Source organism: Salminus brasiliensis, chromosome 4 (genome assembly GCF_030463535.1).
Source record: "Salminus brasiliensis chromosome 4, fSalBra1.hap2, whole genome shotgun sequence".
Classification (NCBI taxonomy): Eukaryota; Metazoa; Chordata; class Actinopteri; order Characiformes; family Bryconidae; genus Salminus; species Salminus brasiliensis.
This window is the reverse complement of record NC_132881.1, coordinates 41,004,022-41,027,857: the sequence shown is the minus strand read 5'-3', so window position 1 is coordinate 41,027,857 and position 23,836 is coordinate 41,004,022. Positions and strand designations below refer to the sequence as shown.

Sequence of the window (23,836 nt, the reverse complement as noted above, 5' to 3'; positions counted from 1 at the left end):
ATGTGGCCGACTTTAAGTCGTGTCTGTCTCTGTCTGTCTCTGTCTGTCTCTGTCTGTCTGTCTGTGTGTGGAGCACTGCTGTTAGGATTTGTTGCATACAGGATGTTGGATGATCGCCACCCCCACCTCATCCCCAACTCGTTGGATGGAGCACCACCATTCCAGAGGACACCGTTGCACTGCTCCACAGCTCAATGCTTGGTGTACGTTTAGGCTGTAGTGGACTACATTCAGACGGATGTGGTGCAGAAACACTGGGCTGAGGCTGTGCACTCACACTGACCCAGTATAGAGTTAGTGTAGTAGCAGTTTTTATGCATCAGCACCTGCTCCCTGCCTCTCTCCTCACCTCTGCTGCTGAGGATTGAGGATAAGGGGTGTGTGTTGGAGTCTGGAAGACGTGAGGCAGCTCCATGTTTTGTCTGCGTGTGCGGTGGTTGTCATCACGCAGCTCGTTGTTGTGACTCTGTGGCTAGCCATGACCTCAGATCCCTCCTTTTGCGGCGGCAGCTTTACTAGTTTTGTCGGTCAGGCCCAAGCGTTTCAGCTTTGCGCCCCCCTTTTCCTCCTCTTTTCCTTTTCTCCTTTTTTTTCTTTCTCATAGTCTTCTCTCCACACTCTTGACTGGTCCCACAGTTCCATTTTGACAGTTGTTTTCTCCGATGACCTAAAATCCGGTTCTCTCTTCGTGTACTTGATATTGAAACAGTTGTCTGGTGCAACGCTACATTCGCTCTATATGTCATTAACCCTCGTCTTCTGAGCCGTACTTCGTGTACAAGTAAGTGATAAGATTGTAAAATTGGGACGAATTTGGCTGGTTTTGCCGATGCTGAATTGTAGAATGATGTCAGAACAAGAAAATATACTCTAGATGCAGACTGTCAGATACAGCGGTGCTAGATGGTTAAGCTGTAAACTCCAGAAAGTAAGTGTGTGTGTGGGAGGGAGACGTCTCTGAACTTCACAAGCTGGAATAAGCAGGTCTGTGTCCCCCTCCGTGGCCCAGATGATCAATAGCGACTGTGTGGCACAAGGTTCAGGCCTTTTCCTCTTTACTCAGTTCTTCTTCAAAAGCTCATTATTTTTTGTGTGTGTTTGTTCTTGTACTGCTATCTCTGTGAGGACCATATATGAGAAATTAGCCGAAGTGAGGACTTTTTTTCTTTCTTTCCCCCTTCTTCTTATTTACCTTTTTGGGAGGTGAGTGTGTGTGTCTGCTTTTACATATAGCATCATAGAAACAGCGGAAGTTTGTATGCACACACACATGCATGCATTGTATACCGTTTTATTTTGCCTTCTCTTTGCTTGTGCGCTGCTGGAACACTCCTATTTCCCTTGGTGGTCCACTAAAGTCGTGTCTCAGGTTTTGGGTTTGTAGGAGCCGGGTTAGGTTTAGGTAAGGCATTATTCAGCTACGATGATACAAAAGCAAAAGTGGTCCTCACTAATGTAGTAAAACCTGTGTGTGCTTGTGTGGGTCCGACAGTACTGCAGTATTCATGCCCTGTGCTGGAGGAGTCAGTTTGGGTCTTGGCTGAGCTGCAGTACAAAGAGACGCTTCACCACCAGACTTCATTAGGCCGAATCTTTAATGGACGTATTTTCGTACGCACACACGCTCGCTCTCTCTCTCTTGCTTTCTCGTTCTTTTACTGTCCCTCACTCTTATTTTTTTTTTTCTCCAACACATCTCTGTTCTCTCTCTCTCTCTCTATCTCAGGGTTTTCCTATCAGTTCGTTTTGTGTGGTCTCCGCTATAAAAACCACGCTGTTCTTTTGAATGTGAAAAGAGCCTGTGTTTAATTTTTGGGAAACTCATAAAAGTTTGTCGCTCCTTTTATATCGGCCACAGAATTGAAAACAAATGCTTCCTTTTTTCCCCCCTTTCCTTTGAACTGCCCAATTATGGAGTTGTGAAAATAAAAATCTCTCTCTCTCTCTCTCTCGCACTCTTTATGCTCTGCCTTTCTTTCATACCTCCCTCACCCCCCCAATCTTCTCCCTCACTCTTGTTTTGAAGAAGTGGTGCGGGTGGGGGGGTGGTTGGAGGGGAGGGGGGGGGGGGGTTCACTGATGTCAAAGTCAAAACCAAGAGCATTAAGAAAACTGGCGAAATGCAATCCAGCTGCAATCCGACATGACGCTGGAAAATGGGGCTGAGGAGCAGAGAGGCTCGCCGTATTCCCAGAGCGCTGCACTGCTCCCGGCCTTGCCTTTGATCTCTTCAAAGCCTCCTGCCTCCGACTAGATGGAGAGTCTTGGCTGCTGTTCGAGAGAGAGAGGGTTGCAAGAGGGGAGGGGGGGAATTAGAATGGGGGGAAGGGAGGAGAGTTGTGTATGTTGGAAGGAGGATGAGGATGGGGTGGGGGGGGAATGAGTGGAGAAAAAGGGGAGCGAGAGAAAATGAGAGAGAGAGTTGGGTTTGGGGGTGGTGGGGGTGTCTCTTCTGTTCCAGGCTGAAATCAATCAGAGCTCAGGAGTAATTATGTGTAATTCGGTGTGGCCTCAGATCAGTGCGTTTGTTACCTGAGCTCCTGTGTTTCTCGTCCTGCTGGTGGGGACGCCGGCCAGCAGAGAGCGAGAAGGAGGGTGCGAGGGAGGGAAGGAGGGAGGGAACAAGTGAGAGGTGTTGGAAAAGCAGTCGCCCCGCTGCTGTCCAACAGAGCAGAAAATGGGGGCACAATGGGGTGATTACACTTGCAGATGTCCCTATATTTACCGCCAGTGATGTTTTGGAGGCGGGGGCGGGCCCGATTGCCATGGAGCTAACGAGGCTCTACAATTGAAAACTAGCCAGTTGGCTAACTGGGGCATGTTGAGTTAATTAAAAGTCCCTGATATTTAACTAAATAAAATAAATAAATAATATAAAATGATAAATGGCAAACAAACTGTGAGTGACGTTTGCACCCCCTTTCTATTTGGGTAATGGGCAAGCCGAATTGCCATGAAGCTAAGGTGAGGCCCAACAGTTGAATATCACACACCACTGGCATGTTTACCTTTGGGTTAATTAATGTGCATTGTCCCTAGTGGTGATGATGATGATGATGATGATGATGATGATGATGATGGAAATACGTTATTTCAGATCGTGTCCTTGTCCCCTCCCACCAAGCCCAGCAAGCCATACCCTTCTTGGCCTCAAGTTCACCCAGCTCCCCTAGGCACCCAATTTGCAACGGCACAACAAAAAATGTGAATGGCCTGAGGTCTGTCTGGAGGCAGGACACGCGCTCTGTTTGAAATAGTCCCCTAATCAGTGTTCCCTGCATTGGAGAACCAGAAGCACTACATACAACTGTATTTTAGGGAACACTGCATATAGAACCATTATAAGGACTGCTGTAGAAGACCTAGCACATAAGCGTAGGGAGCACAGGTTCTTCACAGCGCTCTTATAGGAAAACCCGTACAGAGAACTGTAATGGAGAGCACAGTCTAGAACAGTGAAATGCAGTGTAGTGCTCTGTGTAGAGAACACAAGGCTACAGGAGACCATTTGAAACGGTGATATTGTGTATATTATAAGCAAGTACAATACAAATGTATAGGAGTGTTATGTCTGACATTTTTGTGAGGTGTGCAAGTATGTGGTGCTGTGTACTGCGGGGTGCTATTATTATTATTAATCATATTTATAATCTAGTTTAGGGGGCACTATTGAATGGAGCGCTACATAGGATGCTAATGTAGTCTTGTTGGACGCACTGTTATAGTGCACTATTGTTTGAGGTACTTTACTAGGCAACGTTATAGGGCGCAAGATATAGAACACTACTGTATGAGGCTCTTTAACGGACAATAGGCCACTTTTGTGGGGCGCACTATAGTACACTATTGTGTAAGGCACTATTGTAGGGGGCACTATGTAGGGTACTCTCTTTTTTGGAGGCACTATTGTAGGCAGTACTGTGCAAAAGGTTTAATAGAAAGAAGTGTGTTTATAAGAAATGTTTTAGTGTGAAGAACATTTGAAAACGTCGCTTGATGTAAAGGTTCTGTGATTAACTTTTAAATTGGTAAAGAACCAAAGGTTCTTCACAGACTTTTTCGAATGTTGTTCACACTCCAACATCTTTTTTTACAAACGTCCAAAAGTGGATGTTCTAGGGCATCGCTCGAAGAACCCTTTGTAGCACCTTTTATAGGGCACTGTTGTAGGCAGCGCTGTATAGGACATTTTAGAGAGTACTATATAGGACACTTCTTTTGGAAAGCGAGTGACAAACACTCTTTTAGGGAGTACTATAAATGCACTTATACACTCTTCAGAATGGTATTCTTGGAAACCCCTATAAAGAGCTTTGTTTAGAGCACTCTTATAAGGGACATTATGTAGTGCCACTATTGGGAATATTATCTAGAGCACTACAAAAGGGAGCAAATCCATGATTAAAATAAACCGTTTTCTGCACCAGTATTGCATGGATTGACTCTCTGAGAGCAGTAATATTCCATCTTAAACAACAGTGTGTTGTGGGTGTTCCACCACTGCTAGGATGCATTGGTTGTGTGGCTCCTACTGTGGTGCATTGTGAGCTTGTAAGAGTGCACTGGATACATACAAGTGGTCCTCTCTCGCTCTCTACTTCCTCCGTTGCTATGGATGCCCACTTCCTCCGACAGATGCTATATAAACTTTGATAATTGGCAACGGCTCTTCACGTAAGCCAATTGTTGATGGGCTTCATCAAGAAAATGGATGGCTTTGGCCCTTTGATGTGATCTTTGATCTCCTGAATGTCTGATTAACTTGTTTCAGTGTTGCTGAGACCCCGGCTTGGCCAGTTTCTCTCATTCGCTAATTGATTTAGACCTGCGTGGATCGCGGCTGGGCACTAAGGTGTGGAGTGTTTGGTCACAGGTTCATTCAGCAGTGAAGGGCCCTTCAGACATGCTTAGTATTTCTCTGATTGGAGGCTGCAGGCTGAGCTCCAGATGGGCTCTAGGAGGACACCTAGACCTTCAGGTGATGGGGCTCAGTTTGTAAATGGAGAGTTTTGATTTCTCATTCTTGCTTTAGTTCTCTGATGCTCTTATTTACGCTTCAGTTATTTTATTCTTCCTTTCTTGTTCCTCCTTTCTTCCACATTAATCGTCTCCTGCATCCTTTTTGCTTTTTTTTTAATGCTCTCTCGTTCTCCTTCCATCCTTTTTTTTTTTTTTTCCTTTCTCCTTTCCTTCCTTCCTATTCTCTACACTCTTTTTTCCTTCCTTTCTCCTCCCACTCTCTCACTCTCGTGCTCTCTCACACTTGCCTCCGTCTTCTTCTTTTTCTCACTCTACTGATGTCACAGCTGAGGGGTTGAAGAGTGCGTCTCTTTGTTTACCCTCCTCAGTCACTTGATGCAGGATGATGAAACCCATAAAAGTATTCCGCAAGAATGTGTGCATCTCTGTCTGTCTGTGTCTCTCTCTCTCTCTCTCTCTCTCTCTCTCTCTCTCTCTCTCTCTCTCTGTCTCTGTGTGTGTGTGTGTGTGTGTGTGTGTGTGTGTGTGTGTGTGTGTGTGTGTGTGTGTGTGTGTGTGTTCATCTGATCAGGCTGCTTTTGTGCTGCCCGGCTCTTTGATCCGTGGTTGCGGTGCTGTTAAAGGCGTCTCTGTTTCTCGGGCGATGTGCCGATGTAATGAGGAAATTAGATTTGCAGTCTTGTTAAGAGCAGGGTGGAAGATGATGGTGTTGTCTGCCGGGTTCTAGTCAACAGGCCGTGGCAACGCTGGAAAGAGGAGAAAACTTTCCCAGAGTCCTTTTTCTGAGTCATTTGTGAAGCGCTACACTTCCTTAAAAGCAGATGGACATAAGGTGCTTCACGATGCTCTGTGAGCCGCAGGGTCTTCAGTTTTTCACAGGCTTGTGAAGAACTGGGAACAGACAGAGCAACAGTGTAGCGGTGGGCAATATGCTGATATGGTACCGCGATATGGTTTGCTTTTCTGAGCCGGTTCTTTACTGCTTAAAGAGAATGTCTAAGCACAGTCGTCAGGAGTGCAGAAGGGTGGAAAGGCTTTTCTGCTTTGTATGATGCCATGGCAATCAATGAGTGTGTTAACATGCGGAAAATCAAAGCCCACCGCTTCTTAATAAAGAAATGAAAACGAACTTAATTAGATTTTATTACGGACCCCTCAAAACTGAATTTTTAACCTCTAGGGGGCGCATTGGCTAGTTTAGAACAGCAAAAGAATGAATGTCTTTGTTGGTCAGATCGTGAGTCTTTCTGTCAATAAAAAAAAAAGATTAAAAATAATAATTTTGTTTACTTGTGTTGAAAAGAAACGTTGACCAATTACAATTTACAATAAAAAGAACATTAGTCCCACTTTGTTGGATGTAGTGCAGCAAATTTAAATAAAATCAGTATAATGATTAATATTAAAGTATTTTTAATGTATTTAATGTATTTGTTTTTGTATGTCAAAAATATTATTGAGTATTAAGTATTGTGAAAATGTCCAAGTAGGTAAATTATTTACATCAAATACTCAACTAAAACAGCAGTGTCCTGCTTAAAAAGAGCTATGAAGTAATGTATGGTTTTGTTTGTTTTTTGTAAAAAAAAATACAAAATAAATAAATAAATAAATAAATAAATAAATAAATAAATATATATATATATATATATATATATGACAATAACACATTTCTCAGCCACTAGAGGACCAAAGTTGAGTTTTCAATATCTGGGGGAATATGGGTTTGGGTCGCAGGTGTGTATGACTCACTCCTGCAATTGTACACACACTCACTCGACCAGGTGAAGCTTTTCATGTTCACTCAAAGCCTGGACATCAGAAAGCCCAGTGGCACTTTGAGCTACCATCTATTGGACACACACACACACACACACACACACACACACACACACACACACACACACAGCCAAATGCGCACACGCACGCACATCAAATATCTGACACTGATCTGACCTGTTCTCTGCCCCTGCTTCTCTGAGAAATTAAGGCATTCAAAAGCTTGCCAGGGTTTTTTATTTTTTATTTTTTCTAGGCATGCTAAAATAGTCCCCAACACCACCCACACATTTCAGGATTTATCCCCTCTCCTCTCTCCTGCTGCTGTAGAGCGAGAGCATGCACACGTTTCTGACACAGTAGTGATGTTTGACGCACACTGTTGTGCGTACTGCTGCTTCTGTCTGTTTGAACAGGGCGAGGATCGAGGGCAATTAAATAAAGAAGGTTAAAAGGTGTGGAGGGAGGGAGGGAGGGAGGTAACATTATGGGCGCTAGTTGTTATTTGGTCAGTTAATTTTGTATGAGATGTAAGTCGAAGCTTGCCCTAATTCATCTACTGTTCCTAGCCTTCCTTTGTGTCTGTCTTATTCATGTACAGCCCGTAGGCTGTTCACAACTTTTTTTCATGCGTAATTTTCATTGTAATTGATGCTATTCTAGGTGAAACGCAACATACAGTATGCTGTGAAACATTCCCCCACTAAAGAAGAGACACAAAGCTAACTACCTCACATCAGAGTGTGAGATTTTGAGTTGCATTGAATAAGACTTTTACAGATAAATCACTTTCTTTTAAAAAAAGACAAACAAAGTTGGACTTTCTGGGAAGTTGGGGGGTGGGAGGGTGGTGTTAGGACGGTTCTGAGGGTGACTTGCAGGGGTCCTAAAAATGTATGAGTTGAGTATTTTGGCAGAATTGTTAGAGTTGTGGGACCCAGTGTAATATCTTTTCATGGGGCCCAGTATCCCTGGCAGTGCCCCTCTTAGGAGTACAATAACCCCATCATGATCAAAAGATCAAAGCCGTTTAAATAAATTTTATTTTATTTAATATACATATTTCCACTGTTTCACAAAAGCCTTGTATCTCAGAAATAACAGCCTTACACGGGGGGGATCATTTAAATAGAAAAAGGTAAAAAGGTTTTGTTAAGACTTCCTGGAGCATTTCTATTTGTTGATTCATCGTGAAATTTTGACCCAGTGTAAATCAATGCGGCAAGATTCACATCATGTCAAAAAAAACATGATCCATTTTTAGATGTGGATGACCTTATTTCATCTCCATAGCAGGAGTATCACCATTCATATTGCTCCCCTGCAAAATACCATCCATCCTCCACACTGACCCAGGAAAACAAAGGCCTTGCATGCATCCACGTCCTTCAGGCCTTCATCGTGCCTGGCCTCCTTTTGCACGGGGCCGTGTTTCGTTTGCTTTGGCCCCTAACGAGTCGCAGAGCCACTCCTTCTTCAAAAGTATCGGCTGGGGGAGGTGCTCCTCTAGAGTGTGTATGTGTGTGTGTGGACTTGAGAGCTTGTTGAAGTGCTCCCTAGTCATACATGGGTGGGGAAAGCCGTTTACTCAAATAGAGGGAGTGTGTGTGTGTGTTCAGAGTAGAGGTTTTTACCGGATAATACCAGTCTCAAAAGCAGTCGTGTTGGGGCTAACTAGCTAATCCTCCACAATAGTGGCCTGTTAGAGGCGCAGTATTGTCCCACCTAATAAAACCGCCCACAGTGGCGGGAGAGGGAGGGAATAACAGCGACTGGTTCTTGGGACAAAAAGGGCCAATGTCCTTCATTCCTCCCTCCTTTTCTCTGTGCTGGATGGGATGATGGCAATAGCCATTTAATGAACACGGTCTTTAAGCAACTCTGACTCTTTTTTACTCTTTATACACACACACACACACACACACACACACACACACCACATTCTGCTGGACAAAAAAGTGCTTTGTGGTTTCAGGTTTTGTGTGACTGGGTGGTTGGACGTGGGTGGATATGGGGGTGGGCGGGAAGACTAAGGCCTTTGCTCAGGTGGTTCAGAGTCACAAGTTCAAATGGAAGGACAGACATGGCCTTCAAAACTTTGCCTTGTCTTCTTAATGTGGAGGAACTTAAAGGACTTCACAGGAACATTTGATGGAGCGCTTTTCGAAGGCCTTCTTTCTACTGTGAAGCCCCTCCCTAAGTAACTTCCAAGGCTCTCTCCATCTCTTTTGATGGAGAACATAAAGAAGGGTCACTCGGGCAGTGTTTGAATGCGCTATGTGTTTCTTCTGACCCCATTGCTTGACCCCTTAACACATCCCTTCCCTCAAAAAAAATGGTGGCAATGTAGAGGGGGGAAAAAAAGTAGGTCATTATCCTGCATCGGAGGTAGCTCTCGCTAGCATCTCCCCAGTCGCTCATCTTTTAAATGTGCTATTTATACACACACAGGCACAGACGGACACACACATACATAGATACATACTCCTCAAAGCGCACACACACACACACACGCTCATAGACGCACACAGCCCACATTGTCACCGCCACGGCTCAAACATTAACCCGAGACCAGCCCTGCAGCGGTGAGCGAGGGAGCAGGAGCATGAGATGAGGGTGTGAGCTGGGGAGAGGGAGAGCGAGAGCGAGCGAGAGAGGCTGCCACTCAGGTAGAGGCACAAAGCCCTCTGCAGGCTCCATTCTACCCTCTCTGCCAGTTTCCTCAAATCCAGACTGACAGGCATTCACGTGCAGACTGCAGAGTACCTGTGTGAACGCAGCTGCAACACTATCTGCACACAGCAGGCAAATCCCCCCCCCCCCTCTTTCCTCACAGCTTTCAGCGCCTGCTAAAAAGTCTTTAGCACTTCCTCTCTCGCTCTCCCCTCTCTTTTACTCTTGCGCCTTCATTTACAGAGACAGTATAGATATTAGTATTTCCCAGAATAATGATGAGTCTATTCCAGGGATGGGCATTTCTTTGAAAGCTTCAAGTGCTGGATTTTTGTAGGGAGGACCCATGAATGGTTTTCTTTTGGCGACTCTCTTCTATGAAGGTCATATTTGTGCAGGTGTTGCTGCACGGTAGAACAGTGCACCACCACTCCAGACTCCAAACAGGGCTTTTCTTTGCAGTCAAAAAGTAAAAGTGGTAAAAGTAAAGGCCATCATCAAATGGGAGTCCCAAATGTTTGTAGACACCCTTTCTAATCAATGCATCCACCTACATTCAGATTGCTAATGTCAGGTGTGGGCTAGAGGTGTATGAAGCCTCCCAGCATTGAGCTGTGGAGCAGTAGAGCTGTATTCTCATGAAAAATGGTGCTCATCCATTTATTTTGGGATGAGCTGGGGTGGTGATCATCCAACATCCTGACCTCACTAATGCTATCGCCTCTGAATGCAATCAAATCCTCACAGCCATGCTCCAAAATCCTAGGAAGCCTTCCCTGGACGGTAGACAGCAACACAAGCACAATTAAACCTCTTTATATCCTTTTTCGTTTTTTAAAAAGGAAGAAGAAATGAATGAATGAGTGAGCAGGTGTCCCAATACTTTTGTCCAAATACTGTGCATTTATACACAGTAACTGGAGTGGTAGCTGACTTGTTAGCATAGTTAGCATGTCACTCTGGCAAACAGGACATGGAATGGTGTGGTACCGCTGCTGAGAGGAGCTGCTAAAAATAGCTGGGAGAGAAAGCTGGCACTTGCTGAGAAAAGGGAGTAAACAGTCGTTCATTCATTGGTGCTTTGCGGAGGTCACTGAGGCTGTAGTCGTTTACATGGAAATCAGTGGAGATGATGGTTCTCTTTTCCTCAGATCAGCTTGTGTGGCTTATTGAGAGGAGTTGGCTCAACCATGCTGAGTTTTTAATATTAATTAATTGTGCAGGGTGGATGTGTGTGCGTGCGAGTGTGTGCGGTGGTCAGTAGGGGCAGCCTGGCCTGCTGATTGGGCCACTCCAGTGGAATGTTTGACCTTTCGGCGGTGCTTTGATGTGACCAAGTCCTGCTGTGCTAATGAGCCTTGCACCAGCTGAGAGCCGGCTGCAGGAGGCCTGAAAACTCAGCCAAACCTTTACACAACCCCTGCGCAACCTTCACACTGCCAACTGCGCACTTGCACAACACCCACGCAACCTCCACACACCCCAGTCACACACTCGTACAAGCTCTACAACCCAATAAGCAACATCACAGACTCTTGCCTAACCTCTACAGCCCAATACACATCCATGCGGAATCCACCCAGCCAATCACGGACATTCGCCTAACCTCCGACACACCTCCACGCTGCCTCCACTCGGCTAATCACAGCCATCAGGTGTACGGGATAAACTCATCCACGGCATTTGCTGTGTAGCAAACGGTCTGAAGAACGACCATGGAAATTTGTTTATTGATGATTCATTCAAGTAAAACTATAGCTACACTATATGTCCAAATGTTTGTGGACACCCCTTCTACTGCATCCAATAGAATACAACTTCCTGGAGTGGATAAACATAAACCTATTGGCACCATGCCTAATGTCAGGTGTGGGCTAGAGAGGTACAAAGCCCCCACAGCATTGAGCTGTGGAGCAGTGGAATGGTGGTGGTGCTCCGTCCAATACTTTTGGGAGTTGGGGTGGTGGATCATCCAACATTCTGACCTCACTTGTGCTCTTGTCATCGAATGCAATCAAATCCTATGCTCGCAGTGGCAGGCATGGGTGCTGGTTGCTTTTCTTTGACTAGAGATTCTGTCACAGTTGGTCTGTGGTTTGGCTTTTGGCATATTGCCAGGGTTGTGTCAACACGCATCACTGCAACACGACTGCATGGGCTGGTCATGTTGCAGTGAAGATGGTTGGAGATCAAGGGGTTAATCCTGGACTATCTTTTTAATGGATAAATAAAGTTCCCGCAATGATCACAAGGCATCCAGGGCCTAAAGTAGCAAAGCGGCTACAAACCATGATGCTCCCTCCAACATGCCTCACAGTCGGGATATGGGTTTGGTGTTGGTGTGCAGGCTTACCACCCCACTCCCCCCAACAGTAGATAGTCAAACATTCCCATTATGTGTGGGGATGGAGCTTCTGAGGCAGAGACTAGACCAGTCTTACTTGTAGACTACGCTTGCCCTTCTTTTAGCAGTGCCCAGCATTGATGTTGGCTTTCCTTTGACTAGAAAAACCCGGTCACAGTTCGTCTGTGGTTTTTGCCTTTGGCATGTTGCCAGGGATGTGTCTGCATGTGTTTGTCTTGTAGCTACTGTCTGTGTCTGATAGCATGGGTTGGACATGTTTGCAGCGAAGATGGTTAGAGTTTAAAACCATGACCAACCTGTGTAGGGATGACCTGCTCGGCCTCCTGGTCATCTGAGGACAGCGGATTCGTTTTTTTGGCCGGAGTGCGGACGAAGGGGAAAGACAAACTACTCTTAGAGGAGAGCGACTGGAAGGGCCTTCATCGACACGAATATATTTTTACACCCTCCAGGCCAGGATTTCTGGCATTCGTTCCCTCTCCCGCTCTTTCTTGCTGTCTCTCTCTCGTCTCATTACCCTGGGCACGTGGCGTGTGCTGCTAGTCTTCCTTTCTTCTCCATTAATTGGGTTTGGTTACATTAAGCCCCTCGGCCAAAAGGCCATCCTGCCAATAACGCATTCCATTTTCAACACTCCAGTGAAGACCGCGGGGCCTTGCTCGTATTCCAGGATGGTAATTGGTTATTTATTTAAGCTTCTCCCTTTTTTCGGTTCTGTCCCGGACGAGTGGAGTGAAGCCGCTCTCTGCAGCTTTATTTGGTGGGGTGGGCACTCTTTGAAGGCACCAGGACAGTAGAATTGGGTGTGTGAATGTGTGTGTGTGTTCACCTTTTGTTGTGGAAAGGTCATGCACTCCTGCTGATATGAGTGGGAACACCTGGCCTGGCCTAGCAGGAAGGACAGGTTGTGTTTTTTGCTTCTGGCCTTTGGCGTGCTTTTGGGAAGCACCCTGAAGTCTGCAGATAGATTATTAAATCATCACTGCTTCCAATAATCAGTGGTTTTGAGCTTTGAGCTAGTTGGGTCTCTTTTTTTTTATCTAGCATATATACAAGGCACTGTCTGTACTGTTGTTTAACTAGCAGCTTTGGTCAGTAAACCTGTCCTTGCTCCACCCACTAGTGCAGTCTTTATTCACAATTGAAAAATCCTGTTGCGTCATTAATTTCCTTTCAAGGAACCGAAATTATCCCTATCAGTGAGGAAGTGCACAAGAGTGTGTTTACAGTTTAAAATGTAAACACTGTAATGCTAAACCAGGGAGATCTAGCCTGATTCTCCCTCCACCATGCTTCACAGTTGGGATGAGGTGTTTTTTATTTGTCTGTTTCTTGTAATTTTACATTCCGCCTTAACTGGGCCACCATTTAAGGTGGTACAAAAAGTAAAAAAATAAAATAAAAAAAAAAACGTCTGGTAAACCAGTAATGATCTAGGCCTACTTCTCTACTCTATCATGGATGTAGAGTTTACTTTTACAGGTCCTCCGGTGTATCTTTGACCTGGTGGAGCTTCAGACTTGAACAATGATGCACTGAACGCTTGAGGCAGTGGTGGATAGCATTTGCTTACCCAGTGTTTAGAGGGTAGAAATAAGCATAAGAAAGCTTGTGATTGGTTGATCAGACTACCTTGCACTACTATTACATTAAACTTGCTTTCCTTTAAAATGTTGTTTACCCTGTTGACACCAAACCTGAAAATATGATGAGCCTGAACTACCTGCTTATTTATAAAACAAATCCATATAAATATCCATAATATTTTCATCCAGGGATATTCCTGTAGTTCTTTTTAATAGAGATCTCCCACACCAACATTCTGTAAGAAAGCTTGACCAACCTGGCAACAGAAGCTGCACTATGATAGGATGACTGTAGGACTCCCTGTGGGTGGAGCATAGGCAGATCACACTGCCTGTCTGAATGTCTGGGTGAGGGTGCAGGGAAGTGCAGGCAGGGTTCAGGAGCGCTGGGATCAGTGTGAGGATCACAGTTTACAAGGGCATTCACCCACATTTAGCAGCCTGGGAAGCTGTCGTCAACACTTGGGTTTCCGCCTCCCCGACTGTTTGTGAAACATAGCGCACCGGTTCTCACACACACACACGCACACACACACACGCACACTCTGCTGTAGCCGCGGGCACGAGGAGTCCTCATTGCATATAAATTACAGAAGTGGGAAGCGATTATTATAAAAGTCCCGCTTCCTCTTTTCTCCCTCCACGCCGCAGAAGTCTGATAATTGAGTGGAGCACAAAAGGGCTGGTAGCGCAAGCGGCACGAGAAGTGCGTCAGGAGAAACACGCGCGAGAGCGGCTCTGAGGAGACTGTCAGAACAGCAGCCACGAGATAATTGGGTCTGAAAATGAGAGGATGCGAATGTTGGCCAGCCTGTTTTACCTTTCCTGTGTGCTCACTTAACATTCTTACACTCCCTGCCAAGTTAGTCAGGATACCTTTATTTTTCTCAATATCTCGGGCTCCCTCTCGCGCTAGCTCTCTCCTTCACACTCCTTGGGTTTCTCTATTTTGATGCCTTTTCTTTTTTCATAATCTTTACCTTTTGTTTTTTCACTCTTTCGCAATCATTTGTTTTTTCATTCACTCTCTCTCTCACTCACACTCTCTCACTCACACTCTCTCACTCACACTCTCTCACTCACACTCTCTCTCTTGTTCTGTCTCTCGTTCTCTCGGCTGTTGGCCAGCTCGAATTCCGCACAATGAAATTTCTCTTAAAACCACATCTGAGGCTTCTTGTGAAGTGGCCCGAGCCAAGGCTGGTTATAAAATTCCAAATGGAATCGCTTCTTTCCAATCCGCGCCGCCACCCTCCCCTGCCCTCTATTATGAATAGAAAGGCCTTAAGCCTATTATTTCTCCTCTCAATAAAGAGAGACGAAGAGGGAGGGAGAAAGAGAGGGACTTCCAATATGGCCGCCCTCTGCCCTGCCACCCAGCCTGTGAAAACGTCTGGCCTGTGAGGAATCCAGGCACGAGTGTGCCAGGACGCCTGCCGGACCGCTTCCTGCGGTCACATGGGCCTGTGCAGCCTCTTCCTGGGCCGGATCGTAAAAGTGTTTTTAGTCTAATGTGAACTGGACTGAGCCAGGCTGTTCCTCCTGAAACCACCTGGAACCATCTGAGCAGCTCTCTGCTGGATTAGCCTGGAGACTTCTGGCGTTCCCAGAGAACACGTCAGAATGGAAGCACCAAGCCCTTCTCTTTATTAAAGGCTGCGGCTTTGTGAATCAGACAGTCCAGAAAGAATAGATTTATTTTTTTTAATACATTTTCCTGAAGTTTTTGATGCAGGGCTGCTGTGAGGCAGTATCCCACAGGACTCTAGGTGTTCCACTGTGTGTAGTTGTTCTAACACAAAAACCTTGTATCTACATTTTTGGTGTTTTTCACAGTTGCATTGTGTGAATATGGAAGTTGTTTTTCCACATTGTATCTAAATTCTTGATACATGGACCCATAGAAATGAGTTAAAAATAATAATTAAAACTTTCATTTCCTCCTCCTGTTGGCAGATTGGCAGAGGTCAGTTTTCAGATGAGTCTAAAGTTCTAAATATCTACAGATTTGATTAGTTTTTGATCCCCTAAAATCAGTATATTTATCAGCTACAATGTTGTCGCATCAGTCGGGCAATAATTAACAACCATTTCTGTCTGTAAAGCCCTGTTTAACTTAACTTAAGGCAACATATCAGCAGAGGAAAGTTACAATCAATCAAAAATAAGTTGTTGCTGCCACAGTTTTTTTTTCCACATCAGCCCTACTTAACAAGAGGTTCTGTTAATAAAGCACTGTCTAACTTTGCATAAGCCATATAGTAGATATACGTTTAGATAAATGAAAAATGATATCTGCAGACAGGATTAGTTAATGTGTACATTTATCAGCCACAATGTTTTCACATTGGTCAGGCCCTAATAAATCTTTTCTCTCTGTAAACTGCTGTCTGTCTCCACCATATCAGCAGATCCAAGTTTAGCTAAATATAACATTACAATAATACATGATCAGTTTTTAGCCCCTAAAATCAGTATATTTATCGGCCATAGTGTTGACATAATTCCTAATTAGCCAACATGCCTGTCCGTAAAGTTTAAATAAATAAAATTGTAAATAATGATAATAAAATCTGCCAGTTTGATTGGTTATTTAAAGCCCCCCCCCCCATTTTAACTCTTGTTAAGTGTCTAAACTAAATGTTTGGTTGTGCCCTAATTTGGTTGCACCGCAAAATATTTGGAAAATATTGTGCTAGTGAATTTGGTTGATGGCGTGCAGCACTATGCATATGTGCCACATTAGCCAAGAGATTCCCTTAAGCAATTTTAGCTTGAAGAGCCACGCAGCTCTGGCAGTTTATTAAGAAGTGGAGTGAAATGCGCTTTGACAGCTGCGCCAGGGAAAGCACAAAAAGCTGCAGATCCAGTATGGCGTCAAGGCGCATCGCAAAGCTCTTCACTCTTCTTGGGTGCTGGAAGTCAACAGCCCCATATTGGCATATTGAGTTTTGTCAGAAGTGTGTGTGTGTGTGTGTGTGTGTGTGTGTGTGTGTGTGTGTGTGTGTGTGTGTGTCTGACTGTCTAAGAGAAGACAGCTATTGGCTCATTTTCATGTGCAGTTCTGATGATGGAACCCACCTCCCCCCCCCCCCCCCCCCCCCCCCTTCCCAATTCTCTTCTCCACTACTCGTCTTTCTTTCTCTTCTTCTTCGCCCCACTTCGAGACAGAGACTGGGGGGCTTAAGGGAAAATCCGCCTGCTTCTTATCTTCCTCCCACAGGAGAAGCCAATAGGAGCTGAAAGGCGTAAAATGAAGGAAAAGGCGCGGATGCTATCGTCTAGGCCTCTAGTTAGGCCCTGCCTCAGTGGCTACGGGCCCCAGGTCACACATTATTAGGAGAAGCTAGGCAGCGATTAGGCTTCCTTAGCTAGGATAAGGCCCATTAAAGCTGCTCCGCCACCTAGATTAGCCCTGACCTCTGACCTTCATCAGAGACTGACTTAACCACACACGCACTCTCAGGGTCACACAGGTATTAGAGAACAGACTACAGTGCTGGTGTGTGTCCCTCTGGGTTTCGGTTTGACCTTTGGCCCTCTCTTCTTAGCTTTCCTTTGTGCTAGTGCTTCCTTAAAGTGATAGATTGGGCAAAATATAGGCTGACAGTTCATGTATCTCATCTTTACACCAAACGTGGTTGATCAAGGACTGTTCGTTTGGCATACGTTGTGAGACGAGGCCTCCGTAAATCACATCCGTGAGCTTTAGATGCCCAGGACCCTGTTGCCGGTTCACCGGTTGTCCTTCCTTGGGGCAGCTTTTGGTAAGTACTGACCACGATATGTCAGGAAAGAGCTGAAGAGCTGGTATACAGTTGGCATTCTCAAAGGAAAGGCTCAACCAAACTGCTAAATGACTAAGAGTTAGGGGAATTGACCTGATTGTGGGGAGGGGGGCAGGTATATAGGGTCATTCACTAACTGCTGTAAATTGACCTCACTCATTGCCTTCATTCATCATTAGCAATTTCAGTGTTTCAGATCCTCCTTTATTCTTTTCAGTCCTTCTCTCCCCTCCCCCTCCCGTGCTATGCCGGGACTGTAACAGTGCTCCATGGGGCTGTGTGGTGCCAGCCGTGAGAAACTCCCACACACACCCACACACTCTCCCCTGCCCTATGGCTGTAAACCAGACTGTCTCATGAAGCAGTAATGTTACCTTCCACCTCCCTCTCTTCTTCTCGGCCCAATTAGCGGGTCGGGAATGTCAAGCCCTGCTCACAAATTAGAACAAACTACTTATTTCAGCCCAGCCCTTCCTCCAGGACCACGCGTTTCAGGGCTGTCCGGCTCCGAGGAGCGTGTAGGAATTGTGCTTTGCATGATATACTTTTATAGAGCTTAATTATGTATAAAGATTTAATGCTGTAGCTGATGTCTGACCTGCAGTGGCTGCTATTTAGAGAATCTAAGGTTTATTCTGTCGTATTTTTGAGCACAAAAACTTTATGAATGTTTTTTTTTGTGAATGTCTTTTTTGGGAGAAAAATTTTGTTGGGACGTTTTTTTGGGGGTAGTTGAGAAAGATAATGGTAAATTATGGTAATATATACACTCGCACACAGCTGTAATGATGCTGGGGGTTCCTGTGTGGATGTGAGTGTGTGCTGTTTAGTGTCAAAGTGTGTGTGTGTGTGTGTGTGTGTGTAGAGGCCGCTGCTGACGTGATTAACCCTGCTTAGTTCCACCGCAGACGGCCGGGACTCTGTAATGAACTCCCTTATTCACCGGCTAATGATTCCCTTTGATCTCCAGCCCCGAGACCTCTGCTCTGCCTCTGCCCTGTGGCGCTCCCTCCCTCCCCGTCTCCCTCCATCACCCCCTTTTCTCCTCTCTGGCGCCCTCCCTCAGTCCCTCTGCCCCAGAACTACTGCAGTGGAATATTTTGGTGGGTTTGGGGTGTACTGAGCTCATCACGTTCTAGGTCTTTTAACCAGACAGGGCTCCTTAAGTAACACTATAATATATTTCTGATTTATTCTGCAGATTGTTTTATGTCATTGTGTATAGAGAACTTCCTGTTTATTGGGCTTAATTGTTGAAATAAGTAAAATGGTAAAGTTTTAGAAATATACTTGCAGTAATTGTTGAGGTGTGTGGGTGTGGGTGGGTGTGGGGGGGGGGGGGGCAGTTGTACAAAATGTGACAACATCACTTCTTAATGCCAAAGCACACTCACCCAACAAACACACAACGTCCTAAAAAGCTGTTCAGAAAGATCTGATAATCCAGCTGAACTAGAGAGAAAGTTGTGTAGAAATGTGAGTGGGAGAGAGTGTTCTAGAACGGTGTGAATGAAAGATGTTTTAGAACATTAAAGAGACGGAACATCCTAGAAACTGCATAAATGGCATATTGTCCTAACACTGTGAACGAGAGAATGGAAAGAGGACGTTCTAGACTAGTGTGAATAAAGAGGGTGTTCTAGAATGGCGTGAATGGACGGAGGATGTTCTAGAATGGCGTGAATGGACGGAGGATGTTCTAGAATGGCGTGAATGGAAGGAGAATGTTCTAGAATGGCATGAATGGAAGGAGAATGTTCTAGAATGGCGTGAATGGACAGAGGATGTTCTAGAATGGCGTGAATGGACGGAGAATGTTCTAGAATGGCGTGAATGGACGGAGGATGTTCTAGAATGGCGTGAATGGACGGAGGATGTTCTAGAATGGCGTGAATGGACGGAGGATGTTCTAGAATGGCGTGAATGGACAGAGGACGTTCTAGAATGGCGTAAATGGATGGAGGACGCTCTAGAATGGAGGAAAATGACTTTTGGAACCTCCCTGTTTTTCAGCTCACCTTAAGTGTTTGTGTTCTGCAGATTGTTTTGCATTCTAACATGCGATCCTCTCTGTCTGTCTCCTGCAGTCAAATAAAGTTCCCGTGGTGCAGCCATCCCACGCAGTTCACCCCCTCACGCCCCTGATCACCTACAGTGACGAGCACTTCGCCCCGGGCCCACACTCTGGACACCACCCGCAGGATGTCAACTCCAAAGGTACAGAATTGTTCAAACACTTGCTTTTTAAATGCATAGTGTTTCAGTCCAGCTTGTCCCGGTGCTCATTTTCCCACAGCACCAGTCCCGTCCTGCTCAGAGGATTTCTTTAATCATTGATGCATGAGGATGTCAGAGTTTGGTCCCCATAAATGCCATAGCCACCTGCGTGATGCTAGCCAACATGAGGTGTCTGTTTACTGAAGTAACAGGGTTGACCGTTCATGCTCTCCTTCATGCATGTTGAGCTGTCCAGTGACCTTGTGTTAGCAGTACACCAGGCACACCAAGCTCCCAATCTCATGATGATTCATGTGATGGAGAGATCTAGATGGTGGGTAGAAATTGACAATGCCTAACTTAATGAAAAAGTTAACCTTCGAAACTATGCCTTTAAGTCTATGTAAATTGCATGTGTTCTGATTGGCTGCCCTGTGTTGCGCCTGGTTCAGTGGCTGTTAAGGAGTAGGATCTATTAGACAGCAAGTGAACAGTCGGTTAATGACGTTATATATGTATGTATGTGTGTGTGTGTGTGTGTGTGTGTGTGTGTGTGTGTGTGTGTGTGTGTGTGTGTACATGCATGCACACACAGTCAGCTGCTGTATGACCGTATCCCAGTTTTCTGGCGTTCTGGGCTTATCAGCTGGGCTTCATTTGAATTAACTGGGTTTAATTCTAATTAGGGTGTCACGGCTCAGCACTGATCCCAGGACAGCGTGGTGCAGAGGGATGTGTACAGTCCCAGCTTTGTGTTCTCTTCCAGCTCAGCGGGGTGATGGGGAGCAGATGCAGTTTGGGGGACTGAAAGTTGGAGAAGGGAGTTTATGTATGTGTGTGTGTGGGTGTATGTGTGTTGGGTAAGGGGGGAGGGGGGTGGGGTATGTTTGGCAGCCGGTCCGACACATGAGCGCAACTCCATATGTGCTCCTTCCGGCTGACGCTCGTCTCTGCGGCAACTTTAAAGACGGAGAGCAGAGAAGGGGAGGATGTGGTGATATGGTGGAGGTCTGCTGAGCTATTAATAGCCTCCACCGCAATATACACCACAAGCCAATGAACACACTCAAAACTTCTCACTGAAGATGTTAAAGAGAGCAGCACCCTGTGTGTGTTTGTTTGTTTATTTATTTACTTTGAAACCTCTGGGATACTCACACTGGAGACACACAGTACCTTGCTAATGTGGGGCCGGGACTGGTCTGTTTTTACTGCTGGAGGAAGGATCGAGGGGGCTGATAAACTGCTGACACAGATGTGCAAATGCGCGCACACACACACACACAGCTTGTTTAGTCCTTGTATTACTGCCAATACAAAAGGACTCTCAGGAGCAGAAATGTATAAACCTTTTGGCACCATGCCTAATGCCAGGTGTAGGCTATAGGGGTACAAAGCCACCCCCGTGGAGATGGGGAACTGGGTTATCTGGATGGTTGGTGCTCAATCATGACATGTGCTGGTGGGTTGTGGGTGGGATGGTGATCATCTAACATCCTGACCTCCCTAATGTTCTTGTTGATGAATGCAAGCAAAATCACAGCAATGCTCCTCCAAAATCTGGTAGAAAGCTTTCTTCTCTGGACAGTTGAGACAGTTACTCTAACAAAAGTGTGCAACATGAAGACCAACGGTCAGATGGGATTGCATGAGTCTTTGCCTGCCTTTACGCTTTCAGACAGCACCAGCAGCGTGACCAAACAGTGGAGGAGAGAAACTTTTTGTGGTGGTAATGGGGGCCACATGCATTAATGTCTCATGTGCACAGATGATGTTTCAGGGACAGGTTCATTCACAATACAGACAGTTATGGTTCAGGTCACCTACATTTGTGAAGAGCATTTTCTGGACCTCTCTCTCTGTTGGAGCTAAGAAGTGCAAGTTTTCATTTTTTAGTATTCCTCTTTTCTTTCTTGTTCTTTGCGCTTCATCTCTTACTTCTGTTCTGTCTACATTGCTGTCTGTATCTGCCTTGTCTGTCTATATGTCCCTCTATATATCTATTCTGTATCTGTGTCTGTGGGTCTATCTATAGGTCTGTTGTTCTGGATCTGTGTCTGTATCTGCCTCTTTGTCTATTATTGTGTGTCTGCCTCTGTATGTCTAATATTCTGTGTCTGTCTGTCTCTTTATCTGCCTCTATTATTCTGTGTCTATCTAGCTGTCTCTCTATATCTATTATTCTGTATCTGTGTCTGTCTGTCTGTGTGTCTATTAATATATTATAGTATCTGTATGTCTGTTTGGATGTCTGTATGTGTGCCTGTCTGCCTGTATGTTTTTCTTTCTATATCTCTCTGTATATCTATCCATCCATCCATCCATCTGTCTATATAGCCATCTCTCGCTCTTTGTGTCTATCTATTATTCTGTCTCTGTCTGTATCTTTTTTTCTATTTTCTCTCTTTCTGTCTTTGTCAGACAATAAATGTACTTTAGACTCCTCCTTTTTCCTGCCCCCCCTCCCCCCCGTTCCCTCCTTCGACTGAACACACACTCTTGACCTTGATGTGTGAGTGTGAATGAGGAGCTTAGCAGTGCAGGCAGAGTGACAGTCATTGGCAGTGTGAATCGTATCAGTGGGGAGCTTTAGAGCAGTTCTTAATTAGCTCATCATCTGCTTACATATCGCTCTGCACTGAGCAGACCAGTCTACAACGCATGCTCTCCGGTCTGTCTGTTTGTCTGTCTGTCACATACCTCAATAATTTAATGACAGGATGGTTACAAGTTCTGAAACAATCAACTTTAAATTTAAAGGAGAAACTGAAAAAGAAATTGAAACTGGGGGAAATGAGTCATGATTGGTGAAGAAAGAAGCATTAGAAGTAACTTCTGTATTTCAGACTCGTCTTGTAGATGCTTCAAATGTTTTTTGAGAGGTGTGCTAGTTCTTTAAAACCAAAAGTGGTTCTTCTATGTTTAAAAAAGCTCAAATAAATATTTGAAGCAACTTTATTTTAAACAGCATTGGATAGTATTCAGTTCTTACTCCTATTCTCTCAACCTTTGTGAGCTTTCAATTTTTTTCAGTTTCGTCGGCTGAAATCAAGTCTTGAACTGATCTGCAGACAGAACAAGCACAAGCTGATCAGTTAATCTTTCAGTTTTTTATCATACAGTGAAAAAACTATTGTATATCCATTTAGCTCACTAGATTTTGCAGTGTGGAGTGCCACAGGGTTCTATTTTAGGGCATATGAAACTGATGTAAATTATTACAGTAATGAAGTGTTGGCTTATGTACAAATTTTAAATGCTTTAAGGGGTTAACATCCTCACTCTGGGTTCAATTTAACATTTGTAATGTCTTCCAACAGATATTTGTTAGATCTCAGATTGGAATGCACCTCGTAATTCAGATGCTGGGAAAATGTGCACACGAAATCTCTTGTGGGATTTGAGACGTTAGCATTAAGCATAAGTGGGCAACAGCGATGATTTTGAAGTTCAAGTAACGTTTTAGCAAGAGCACGTTCTAGCAGCGTCTGACCCCCTCTTTCTTTTTTTTTTTTGACTCTCTAGGTATGCCAAGGCATCATTCTGGTCCAGATATTCCAAACTTCTACTCCCTCTCTCCTGGGGGAGTTGGACAGATCACCCCACCGCTGGGCTGGTAAGTGTACAAACACACTCTCCCCCCAAAAAAAGAAGAAAAAAACCCTAATCAAATGGTATCAAGATGTCTCGCACCCCCAGAGTCAGCACACAACGCGAACTCCACCATCTAGCATGCAGACAGCAGGCTCGGCCCCAGGCCCTGGGCTTTAGAGCGTGTGTGTGTGTTTGTGTGTGCTGCTGCACTCGAGAACGTCAGGCATTCTCCTGAGTCATTCCTGGCCATGCCTCTCCCTGGCTGCTGGTGCAGCCTCTGTGAGTGGAGACACATGTGAGCGCAAGAAACAGAGGAAAAAGGGAAAACTGGGCCCAGTCCCTCCCGCCGCCTCTGCAAGTGCCCAAAACTCTGCGTGTAAACACACTGAAACAGGATCAGACCACAGGCCGTAGCCTCTGCCAAGCGTGCCCAGCATAGATCAAATGAGCGCGTAACTGGAGCTGAAGTGTGTGAGTGTGTGTGTGGACGTAGACCAAACGGACAACAACACATCAAATGAGTTTTATTTGTGCTGAAAGTTTGGTTGACGTTCCGCAATCTCAACCAAAATGCTGTCACTGTGTACAGAACAGAGCCAGGATGTTGGTTACACAGCGCAGAGCGGTGTAGAACTGACCAAGAACATGATCAGAATGAAGATTTAACTACACATTCTAGAGTTACCCAGAGATCATTTACTCAAACAGCTGCGTCTCTGGCCCTTGAAATGAGGAACCACCCTGACCAGTAGGGATGTAAAGACGATATTGAGTTTTATTGAAGTATTGAATATTGGAGTATTGTGATTTTGGTGCCCCCCAATTTCCTCCAATATTTTGTACTGCCTATTATC

The 23,836-nt window shown here is 45.1% G+C and overlaps 1 protein-coding gene across 6 annotated transcripts in view; it reads left to right on the top strand.

The window, feature by feature from the left end:
* lef1 (lymphoid enhancer-binding factor 1) overlaps positions 1–23,836 on the top strand; it is a 59,858-nt gene that overhangs the window by 13,767 nt on the left and 22,255 nt on the right. For all 6 annotated transcript variants that reach the window (XM_072678475.1, XM_072678474.1, XM_072678473.1 and 3 more), the window contains exons 4-5: positions 19,259–19,388; positions 22,914–23,004. In XM_072678475.1, the coding sequence (XP_072534576.1) occupies positions 19,259–19,388; positions 22,914–23,004 (221 nt within the window). The remainder of the gene's footprint in view (positions 1–19,258; positions 19,389–22,913; positions 23,005–23,836) is intronic.